At 38.5% G+C, this 12,068-nt stretch overlaps 1 protein-coding gene across 1 annotated transcript; it reads right to left on the bottom strand.

Annotated features, from left to right (window-relative positions):
- Nucleotides 1-5,834: 5,834 nt before the first annotated feature.
- lg05h1orf52 (linkage group 05 C1orf52 homolog) lies at nt 5,835-8,867 on the bottom strand. The gene is made up of 3 exons (XM_046050684.1): nt 8,437-8,867; nt 8,007-8,217; nt 5,835-7,331 (listed from the first exon to the last, which is right to left on the bottom strand). The coding sequence occupies exons 1-3, from the start codon at nt 8,734-8,736 to the stop codon at nt 7,177-7,179; spliced, it is 666 nt and encodes a 221-aa protein (XP_045906640.1). The 5' UTR covers nt 8,737-8,867; the 3' UTR covers nt 5,835-7,176.
- Nucleotides 8,868-12,068: the final 3,201 nt, after the last annotated feature.

Here is a 12,068-nt window from a genome sequence, read left to right on the forward strand (position 1 = left end):
CAAAACCTGCAGGCAGCATAGAGTGTCTTTGTATGTGAAAGAGAGAAAAAAGAAAAGGGAGAGTGAGGGGGAGAGGAGAGGGTGTTAGGGATAAGAGGTTAGATGCATCAAGGACGACATAAACCTTTGGACTGGACAGAAGTGTGACAAATAACATCTATTAGTGCAATTTTCATGCTGGAAATGTCTTGCATTCCTGAAAATGTGATCTTGCTTTATGATATCGCTTAGTATTATCTGAGGTTATATACAGCAATACATGCAGTGATTGGTTGCTCTCTGTATGGGAATGGAAAACTGTGCTGTAATGAAATGTAGCTCAGCAAATTATTTGAGTGTTAATTAATTTTTTAAGCAATTTTTTTACTTGTTGGGCTCCTTGTGCCCCCAAAGCATCACATTTTAATATTCAAATTCCTTGTTTTGTTTGACCAACAGTTCCAAACATTTTCAACAGCAAATATTCTCATTTGAGAATCCACAACTAGTGTATTTTTGGGGGTTTTTGCTTAAAAATGTACTTTAACAAGTAGTTGCTGATTATTTAAATATGCACAAACTTTCCAAATGTGAATTAATATGAAGTTGAAAATAGTCCACAATAAATGTGCAATTTACTCCTGTTTCAGTAACGTATTTTAGGAAATTATTTAGGCTTCTTAAAACATGAAAATAAATGCTTGAGTCATTTAAGTCAACGGGCTTGGCGCTGTGTGTGATAAGGAAGTGATGTAATTGGTTTTAGTCCTTTCATAGGATTTGCTACTTTTACTTGGGTAAAGGATGTAAATACTTTGTTCACCAATGGTTACTGTCATTAGGCTATCCTTTATCTTACAAGACTTTCCTCACAAGTCCACTTGGATACACATCTTGCATCAGTGTCTGCTCACTACCAATAAAAATGTATTGTAATGTTACCAAGATCTACATAAACATAAAATAAGCGCTTGTCAGGAATTGCTCTGCATGCCGACTCTGCAATGCAGGAGAAAATGAGGAAGTTTGTTTCCCTTTTCTGTCTTTTTTTCCCTGCACCAGTCACTTGTGCCCTTTGTGAAGGCAGTGGCAGAACATCTGCTTAGCTGGCCCCCTTTCAAATGGCCCGACCACAGAGTGTATGAGGAAGAAAACTGTGTGTGTGTGACAGAGAGCGAGAAGGAATACAAATGTTTAAGTGAGTGCATGTCTGCGTGTGCACGTGAGTGTGTGTTGGGATACAGAGTTTGCAGCTGTTGGGGCTCTCCTCCTGATGGTCGCCCATTGTTCCCTCTCTCTATGTCTCTGGCTCTCTCTGTCTCTGTCCCGGACGGTTTATGGGCCTTCCCCTTTCCTCAGTGCACACCGCAACTAAATTTATGTCCTTGGACACAAGCCTTTCACAGGGTATAAATTAGGCTGGATGATTCCTGTCAGAGTAGCGTTGCCAAGTGCCTGCAGCTTTAAGTTCCAGAGTCACATTATTGTCATAGCTATTCACTCATATTTTACTATTAAAGAAAAACATCTAAAAGGAACTCTTATTGTGCTTCACTGCATTTATACCCAGTATAAATGTTGTGGATTTTTAAATTAGGTTGTGAACAATTTATCTTGATAGCCAAATTTTGTACAGAGCCTTGAAATCATTGTTAGGCTGGAAAAGCCATTTAGACAGTCATGGGACACTGTAATGCTTTAATAACATGATCCAGGCTTAATTAATCCATCTATGTACAAGTGTTATTGTAATTAAATTACTAAAAGGAAACGAGATCTGTGTGATAAGGGGACAAACATTATGACCCATCCAACCTCTGCATTATAACCAGACTATAATAAACCTATAATAAAAGGCCAACATCAGTGAACTGATTATGGTAAATACAAGCATTATTTGAGTTGGTACCAGCAAACATCATATCATCTGGTCCAGAACACAGATAACCTCTTATTTCATTAGAAATAAACCTGGTTGAGATATTAACCTTAATACTGTGATTGCTCTTGCTGGCTGAAAATCTGTGAGAGGTGTATAAAGATACAAAAATAAACACCATATAAGGCCTTCTTTACTGTAGCATCTGGAATAAAGTGTTCCTCTGAAGAACACACAGTGACTCATGGAGTCTAAATTGAGCAGTCTAAGTCAGGAAAATGATATTTCATCCATCCTTGGTTTCTGTGTGATGGTGAAACTCCATTCTGGAGTCACTTTACCACTTTTACTGACTCGTCAACTCAAACTGCTTTCAACAGACAATGTAAATATAGAAAATTAAAGCAAAGCCCTCACTAATCAAACATTTTAGGGTCTGGCAGGAAGGACAGTGATCTTGCTATTCATGGATAGAAAAAATAATAATATGATTGGGCTGCAGCTAACGATTCTTTTTATTACTCATTATTATGATTATTAGACATATATTTTCTGTTTTGAAACCTTATTTTCATTGTTGTGGGGTAAAGACTGAAAAATAAATAAAATAACTTTAAACGATTAATTGATTATTGAGACAGATGGCAAGCAGTTTTCTAGTCGATCATTTGACTTACTGCTTCTGCCCGGACAATTATGGATTCATTTGAATTGGTAAGGAATACATTCAAACAAAATTAGTTGTGTTACACATGAGACACATGTGCACTGAAAAAAGTAAAATACTGAGGACCTCACACAGGATCTGGAACTCGCTGCACCCACTTAAGCCTGTTTGGGTAAACCACAGAACAAGGGTCGAGATAACAGAATTCACACAGATATGATCTCCTCTATTACTGAGCAGTAGCCAGGTTAGCTGACCGCCAGTGGCTGAGTTCCCCTGTTCCATTTCGTTATCAACCGACAACCTCTGACATGTTTATCATGACAAGAGGTCAGACTGCTTTTCTCTTGCTACTGCTCTCTATCATCTCTGAACTGCTAAAGACTGTCTGAATCACTGTGCTGCTATTATTACACTTGTAAGCGTTAACTCTGTTTCAAGACATTGCTCAATTTCTCCCCAAATGAATTCATATGAAGAGTTACTTACACAGATTTAAATAGACATTTACTTGTTGTTTTTTTTTTACCAAAGTGCCAAAACTTAAGATTTCTACATTTAACATAATGTGATATATTTTCTTCAATGTACTCAGAAAGGTTCCTCAAAGTTTCCAGTTTTGGTGGACGCAAACCCAAAAACATGGCGAATAATCTATCATTTGCCCAAAAAAATAAATAACACACACTTTTAGAGTTTAGACTTTTTATTAATTTTATGATAGAAATAGACAAATTAGTATGTACGAGAAACTATTTACATGAACATGAGCAAGACGTTTTCAAAACAAAGTGTGTGATTAAAAGTGTGATTTTCTTTGGATTGGTTTCTCCAATCCTAAATTTGTGATTACCATTATTTTATAATTTGACGTCCCAAGTTCTGAATTGTCATCTGCAGCTTGTCTCTCGGTCCAATTCTGTTCTTTTCTGAAGATCAGATGAAAGCTTACAGATGTTCTTGGGTGGTACAGAGGAATGGAACTCGTTCTTCAAACAAGGGGGATCGTTTGGAAATATTCCGCTGCAATCAGTGGCCAGTACCACAATGTTTTTGTAAATCATAATATTATGTTACCGTCTCACCATCGTTTGGAAAAATTGACTCGCTCAAGATGAGACCAAGAGAGAAGAACCTGCAATTCTTCTAAATCTATGTTTTCCTATAAAAAAAGACATGATTTCAACATAATACCAAACACAGACAGTTATACTCTTAATATTGTTATCTTAAGTGAAAGCTCAAATGACAGGTTAGAGTTATCTGTCTCAAGCTCCACAGAGGTTTTCTTTTCTGCTGAACATCTGTTTCACACCATCGGCATGATCTGCTGGTGTGAAAAACAACTGTTTGCCTCTAGAAAACATCCAAGGATGAGTGAAGAGAAGACAAGTCAGTGTGTGTTGACAAAAACCCTTAGTGCTGTACTATATGCAACAAGATCAATTCATAAATTCTGATTTTAGTGCCAGTCTAGTGGCATGGCTTTATGTATGTATGTATGTATTGTAGGCCTAATTAAGATGTGTCGGTTGGTGTAATACTTTTATCCAGACTGAAGTATATCAGCATTAGATGGATTGCCTTGAAATGGTGTACTGACATTCATGGTTCTGAGATGATGATTCAATGACTTTAGTGATTCCATGACTTTTCCTGTATAGTGCAAGGTTGAGATTGTTGGTTTTGAATTAAATACACTGACAACTACTGAATGGACCGTCATGAAATTTGCTAAGACATCCATGTAGGAATTCAGTAGCCTATAAGATAAATTTTACTGCCTTTTTTATCTGTCCAATACTACTGTTTATGACAAAATACCTGCAAAAACTAAGACATTCCCATCTGCCTCAGCTCCACAGCTTTGCAATAGTGTGTTTAGTGCTAATTAGCAAATGCATGCTAACAGGCTTATCTAAGATGATGAACTTGGTAAATATTACTTGCTAATCATCAGCATGTTAGCACTCTTACTGTGAGCATGTTAATGTTCGCATTTAGCTCAAAGCAACGCTGTGTCTTTGAATCCAACCTAACAGTGCTGCTAGCAGACCTTTTTTCTATTAAAGAGAAACAGGGGAGAAAGGCATTCTTCTTATGTTGGCTGTGGGTCCCCTGCAGCACCAGACAACAGCCAGAACTAAATTTACATACAAGCTGCGACATTGTGCTGACTGTGTGAAAATGTCATAAGTCAGATAGTAGCAGCTGTAGGCAGCCAGCTCAGTAGAAGTCTCTGAATACTCAATGGTCAACATGAGGTCTTGACCTTCCAGTAAATGTGTCACAGTGAAAAACGGTTAGTGTGACTGACACTTTTCATAGCCCTGCTGGACCAGGAAACAGTCCTGAGTTGTTGAAAACCTCTTGCAATTTAGTTAATAAGTGACAATAGTTAAGTTCCTTTAGGTGACCAGAAAATGGCAACACTATACATTTATTTAGAAATTGAGAATTTTGAGGTGAAATTTATCTGAGCTTTATATAGGACTTCAGTGGCTGATGCTCTGATTGTACCAAGTGTAACATAAGACCAAGATGTTCTCTTCTATTAAACTAAGTTCAACCATGTGGGACATCCAGTGGGATGAAAAAATGCTTTCCTCTGGTAACGTGATCTCTAAAACACAAAAAGGCTACAGTCCAGGAATGCTGTAGATATCATATCAAAGAGAGTAACAATTCGACACCACCCCAAAAAAAGGAAAAAAGAGATACACAGGAATTTCAGTTTTCCACACAATTCTAAGAATAGAGAATTGAAAACATCCATTTTCTGGAAATGTCTAGTTACAAGGCTGGCAGCAAGATGAGTAGTTCTTAAACACTGATGGATGTGACCTCACTGCTCAATGCTCATACAGTCAGCGCAGAGAGAGGGTATTGTAAATATGACTGATAAAAATCAGTCTGCTGCTGCGGCTGTTGTGCAGGACCAGGTACGCATTTCAGACAAGGCCAGGCACATACCTGGAAGATGGAATTTTATCAGAGGCATATTTACCACTATTTCATGTCAACCCACAATGACAGATAGGCCAGGAATTCCTCTGATCACTAAGCTGCTGCAAAAGAGGAAAGTTTACTTTTTCCGATGCTTGGAAAACCATTATATTTGCTGCAGTGGTCACAGAAATTTAAAGAATGAATTTAGGAATGTAATAGACTATTACCTGGATTCTAACAATTATAATTTAGGACATTTTAAGACTTTGCTTTTCAGTGAATGTGATTGACAGGTAAATTTCTGTAGCTCCTTCTGGACATGGGTCTTAATGAACTCAATTCAAATAACTGACAGCTGTCTCCAGTAAAATACCTTTTATTGTGGTGGTGAAGTGGTTTATGATGAATAGTGTAACACTAAAAACAGCTACAAAATCATCTGTTTACACCGAATGAGCAGATTTGCTGGCAAAAACAAAAGGCCTATAAAACAGTACTGTTCGAAACACATTCTGATACACTGCTAAACATGCAAGAAGTTTCATTTCACACAGATGTAAAGTGGTGCGTATACAAGGTACACAAGACTGAATAAACAGTCTGTATGCATCAAGTATCTCAAGAGAACTGAGATGAGACAAACTTCTAAATCGAAGATCAGAACTCCTTCCTGACAAACAGTATATAAAGAGACCCTGGTTGTAATTTGGGTGCCCAGTGTTTATAGAAGGTGCAGCAGACAATCACTACAAACACGAAGGGAGTGTTTCCTAGTGTAGCTAAATGGCGACATCTAGTGCCCCTAAGGAGGAAGAACAAGTAACTTTTTAAAAATGTAATTTCAACAGAGTTACAGCCATTTAAATCACATTATATAAAGGAAAATCACCATATTAACACAATACAAACAGTTATATTTCACTGGTGATTACATATTTCATATAATACAAGACAAACACAGACCTAGTAGCCCACCACAGCCAGACGCTACTGTTATTTTAGCTCATTAAATTAAATCTAACAGGAGGCAAAGCCAACTAACCACACTTTATGTTCAACTTGTCACTCATTTAAAGTTAAATAATTTTTGGAGTTTTGGTCTTCGTCCCTATTGATTATGGTAACATCTTATTTGCCAACATCTTTGCAAAGACCCAGGGACACAGGGGACTCAAACAAGAGCAAACAGGCAGGTTTAAACAAGTCTCATTTCACCTTGTTGCCTAAACTGCATGTTTGGAAGAAAAGTGAAGATGATGCCAAACCAAACCTGTCATCACTTGTTTAGTAATGCCCAGTACATGTTGTAAAGCTGTGTCGAGTGATATCCCTCATCCCTGTGCCCTTGGAAGAGAGCTGGTGAGGATGATGGCGAAAACTATGATCATACCACCCAGACTTTAAAACACCTGAATTTTCCTATAACTTTGGAAAATAGTGTGCAGGGATTTACTGAAATCTAAGTTCTCATGTTGAAGATTTTGCAGTGGGACCGCTATTTACTTTTTAAGTGTGACGACAGTCCTTTGAAAACAAAACAAATATTATAATATTGCAAATTATGTCAACGTACAGATAAAATGCCTGTTTACGTTTACAGCATTCTACCTACTTAATCATTGTGCTAATATCTGTGAATGTTCTTGGCTGACATAAAATGTTTAAATTAGAAACAGATTCCTTGTTGCAGGAAGTTTAGGTCTCACTCAATCTTTTGCCTGAGGATTCTTTTCTCCTCCTCCACAAAATTCTTGTCAGAGGTAGCTTGTCCCATGTCCCTCTTCCTCTTCTCCTTCTGCTGGAAGGTCTCCACTCGACGTTTTTTGGCAGACAAGTCTGCCTGCTCTGAATCCTCATCTGATCACCAGAGGAGTAGTAGTGGTGGTGGTTGGTTTGGGGAGGCAGAGTGGAAAATAATCATTTTCTAATTACTCAACAGCAAATTATTCAAACATAACACTTGTTTCGTGCAGATGCAAAGTGAAGCAAATGCAAGTCTTGTTTTTAGCTGGTGTTTGTTTGGTAATTTTGTGGTGTGATGCAGCAGAGACTGTCTTTTGCCTCTGTGGGTTCCAATTGCGCTGCCCTGGGTTTATGTCCACTCACTTATGCAAATGCAAGTTTAGTTGGCAAAGCGTGCGTACACAGACCCCTCCAATAGTGACATAGAGCTTATTTATGTAGTAAGCTGGTTTCTGCTTGATTTTTCATCTAGTAGATGTTTAAATAATAAATAATAAGAGGACAGGGAGATAATCTCTACTACTCATTGAGCAAGTTTGCTTAACTATGTCCGTGACAATAAGGCTGTTTAAACAAGTGCTACCAATTTCTCACAGTTCCTCTACTACAGCAAGTATTTTCTACACATGCTCAACAGCATCACAGTAAGTTTGTATAGTGTAATAGTGTCAAAGAACTGGTGCGATATTAGTGGGGAGAATGAAGCCTATGGCAGTGATCATTTCATCAGTTTATTTATACTGATGAGAGTGTAAAAATGCCACACTGGCATTGTATTGCAGGACTAACCTGCGTCAGAAGGTTGCTCCTCTGCAGGTAAGAACAGGGCGTTGCCAGTGTAAGGCTGAGGTGCATCTTCCCCATTGTCTTCATACACATTGGACCACTTTATAGCCATGTCCATGCCTGGGGGAGGTCCCTTCTTCTTCTCTGGCTCTGCGGTGTAGCTCTCAGGAGGGGGAACAGCGTTTGTCTTCCATGGCTTGAACTCTCTGGCAGGCTTTAAGTAACAGAGAAAAGCAGGATGTGGAAAAGTGGATCAAATTAATTAGGATGTTTAACTTATCGTTACGTGGATATCATAGTGGCAATTGTTTCTGTGCCGTATATTAAGCTGTGAAATTTGCACGTAACTTCGTACTAAAATGTACTGTGGAACGACAATAAAGAAATCTTGAACTTGAATCAGCTGATCGGTAGGTAGACCGGGGATTTTTACCTCTTCAGGAGCTTTGACCGTGAGGCTCTCCCAGTCTATCTGCTTATTCAGCGGATTGTAGAGAAAAGCGGGCTTGGACACGGAGCCGAACAGCTCGTCAGGTTTGGGTAGAGGAGCTCCACCGGCTGCTCGTTTGGTCCCTTGTTGGGAGGACTGAGCTCCGCTTCCCGGAGCATCAGTCCCCGGTCTCTTCTTTCGACTTTCGCCCTCCTCGTCTGAGTCGCTGCCATCGCTGCTGTCGCTCAAATCGTCGTAGCTCGAAAAGAAACCCAAGGAGCCTGACTTCTTTTCCTCTGTCATTTTTCAGGAATTACTACTTTTTGTAACGAGCAACAAAATGTTGTTGTAAAAAAAAGATGAAAAGAGGAGAATAAAGCTGCAGAACCGGACTCAGCTGGTATCAGTGCTCTAAGCTCTACTCCATTTTGAATGAGCCTCCAAAATAGTCGTAAAGCATTTTAATAGTGTCGTGACGGCTGTCGCAAGCTATTTCATTAAAGGAGCAGGCCGAGTAAAAACCGAACAATAATTGTACTGTTGGCATTTAGCTTCACGCAATATTTTCAATATGCAATTTTTGTAGAATAAATATAAGTTTTTAATTTTCACTTTCGTTGCATATCCTTTTTTCACAGCCACTTGTCTGTGTCAACTCTAAATAGCAAGTATACTTTAGGCTATGTAGAGATGTTGCAGTGTGTGAAACTTGCAGTCACGTTTCAGTTGTATCTGAATTAGCCTCCAGATGTCACTGTTAAACTGTTGCATTTAGTGTTGCACTTCACTAGAACTCTTTTTGCTTTTTCTTGATTATTTCGTCCATCTGTTTGTTATCCCAGAATCCCTCTCTCACCCCTGGCTGTCGGTGTCTCATTCAAGATGTTTTGCATCTGGATCTTCATCGTCCAGAAGATTCAGCCTCTCCTCTCCTCTTCTCTCTCTCTCTCCCTCTGTGTGTCTGTTCCTTTCTCTTACCTGTGTGAATTGTGTGCTTGAGTTTTGCCTGACATGTCCTCTTCCAGGTTCTTTGGCAGAGACAAGGTCTGTGGTTCAGGATCTGTTTGTTGACGCCTAAAGTTGCTCAACGTCCTCCCGAATCCATATTCTTCATATATGTTGCAATCTAATTATAATTCTCTCTTCATGTTTGTCCCTACTCTAATTTACTATGTTGTTAAACATGACATCTTTTGCATGTCTGTCTGTCCTGGGAGATGGTTCCCTCCTCTGTTGCTCTTCCTGAAATTTCTTCCATTTTTTTCCAAGTTAAAGGGTTTATGGGAATGAGTTTTTCATTATCTGAATCAAGGATCAAAGGACAGAAGGTGCTACACAGATTGTAACCCCAATTCCCCCCCCCCCCCCCGAAGCTAATTTGTGATTTTGGACTTGGTCATGGACTTGGTTTTTTTCATTGCCAGTACTATTGCTGTGTTCCAGTGTTTTATAAAGTAAGGCTCCCTCCTTGACACCCATTCATCTTCTGGGGTCAGATTGGGGTCACACAGCCTGACGTTTTGTCTGAAATCTAAAATGCAGATGTTTATCTAGATCATGAATGACTTATGATCAGACTCTACTGTTACTTCTAAACTTCACAGTGAGACATGTTGATAGATGAGTGGGAAGTTAAACTCACACGAGATATCAAAGAATAAAATTCAAGTTAATTAAAATGAAATAGTCAGTACACTATTACATTTTTTTAAAATTTAGTTGTCCTGATATTTTGAATGAAAACCCTTTTTTTCTTTTAAGTTACAGAAAATGGCTTAAAATCACTGACAGCGTATTGAAAATGATATGATTTGAAAGGGTTTCACAGTTATCTTAATTGTGTTTGATGATCTGTACCAAGAAGGTAGTATATCACTACAACAACTGATGACTAAAGACATATCTTGTCTACTGCTGTTCAGAACTAAAAGTGCTTGTAGAATCAGTACAAATGTGCACACAGAAAAAGGTGATTTAATTCATTCATTGTTACTGCCAGAAATTAGTAGTCTTCCACTGGAAGGGCACACTTGAGGGAACTTGCTTATCAGGGCATCTTACATGTTTGGTCACCATGTAGGACACCATGGAGTTTTATCTAGTAGTAGTAGTGGCATCCAAAAGGGCACTTTTGTGGTGTTTCTACAAACATGGGGGCATAGCCCCTGCTCCCCACTCCACCAGTGGGACAACTTTTTTGGGCAGCAGGCAAATGTCAGCTTGTGAACCATGACACAAAAGCAGAATGTGTGGAGTTTAGGTGGGATTACAAACGAGCAAAGTCAGTAAGATTTTGTGACCACTGGAGTGCAGTATGGTCACACCAGTGAGACAATGAGCCATCACAAAACAGTAGTGAGAAACTAATGAATGAAAAATCTGTATCGACCTGATCATTGTCCAATCTGCTTATAAAATATACTTTTCTAAAACTTGCTTCCTTTACTACTTAAAGATGTTCTTCCAGTGAATATTTTTTGTCTATTGCCATCTATGAGAAGCTAAAGACATTTTCCAAGATGTAAAACAACACTTACACCACCTTAACTGAAGGGTTTAGACCATCCCCTCTACCTGGTCACATCACTTCTCCTGGTTATTAAGAGCAATCTGTCGTGGGTTTTCTTAAGTCAGCTAGACAAGGAAACATATATCTTACAGATATACTGCCCTAAATTTATCTCTCCCTTCCTCCTTCTCCCTCCTTCCATGCCTAATAATAACAATACAGATGCTTCAAATTAGATTTTTTGCATTTTTAGGTGTGCCAGAGGTCAGATCTGCAAGAGATTTACTGAAAGTCCAGTCCTAACAGATCCTGAAGGTAGAAGTTCACATGCAGGGAAATATTTGAATTTTTTTCAGTATAGTTGTGATTGAGTGTTCCCTCCTGCCGTCCTCCTTAATATAGTAGCAGTGGGATCACCATTAACAGTTATTAAAGCACTAAAATAAATCCTTTTTGAGTGTTGTGTTTTTGTGCTAGAAGCAGGTATAAATACAGAAGAGCTTGCTGGTTTTGGGGTATAATTCTACCAAATTACTGACTAGAACCTTACTGCCTACAGAGAAGAAATATATTAGAATATAATAAAGATTAAACAGTGTATTTGATCACCTATAAGGACTCATTTGGGTTATCTGCAGCCTCAGAAACACTCTTATGTCCTTTTAAAAAGATGTCTGGGAACTTAAATGAGCCTAAAAGAGGAGTGGCTATGATTGTCAGGACATATTTCATGTGTGAACAACCCATATTTATTCCCAGTGGAGGTTTTACACTTATCACTATGTTTGTTGGAAGCTAATGACACTGTCAAGTTGTAACTTTGGAGCAAGCCAAATGTTGGCAGGTAACAGACTCAGATATTCTCCTTTGACTGTTGAACTTGTCTCCTCTCCTAAGTTAAATCCTAAATTAAATCTGTGTTTTTGACCGATAGTGACTTTTCTCTTTCTGCCACAGCTAATGAGTAAAGGAAATTTTCATTGTCTTAAGTCTTTTCTACAAATCCCTCACCATGTCAATAAACTGTCCACAGATCTGACTACAAATTCTTGGAACCAATCTTCCAGAGGATGTATCCTGTCTTTCAATCCTGTTCAGCTACATAACAATTAAATTAATAAATAAT

The sequence above is a fragment of the Micropterus dolomieu genome, linkage group LG05, assembly GCF_021292245.1.
Source record: "Micropterus dolomieu isolate WLL.071019.BEF.003 ecotype Adirondacks linkage group LG05, ASM2129224v1, whole genome shotgun sequence".
NCBI lineage: Eukaryota > Metazoa > Chordata > Actinopteri > Centrarchiformes > Centrarchidae > Micropterus > Micropterus dolomieu.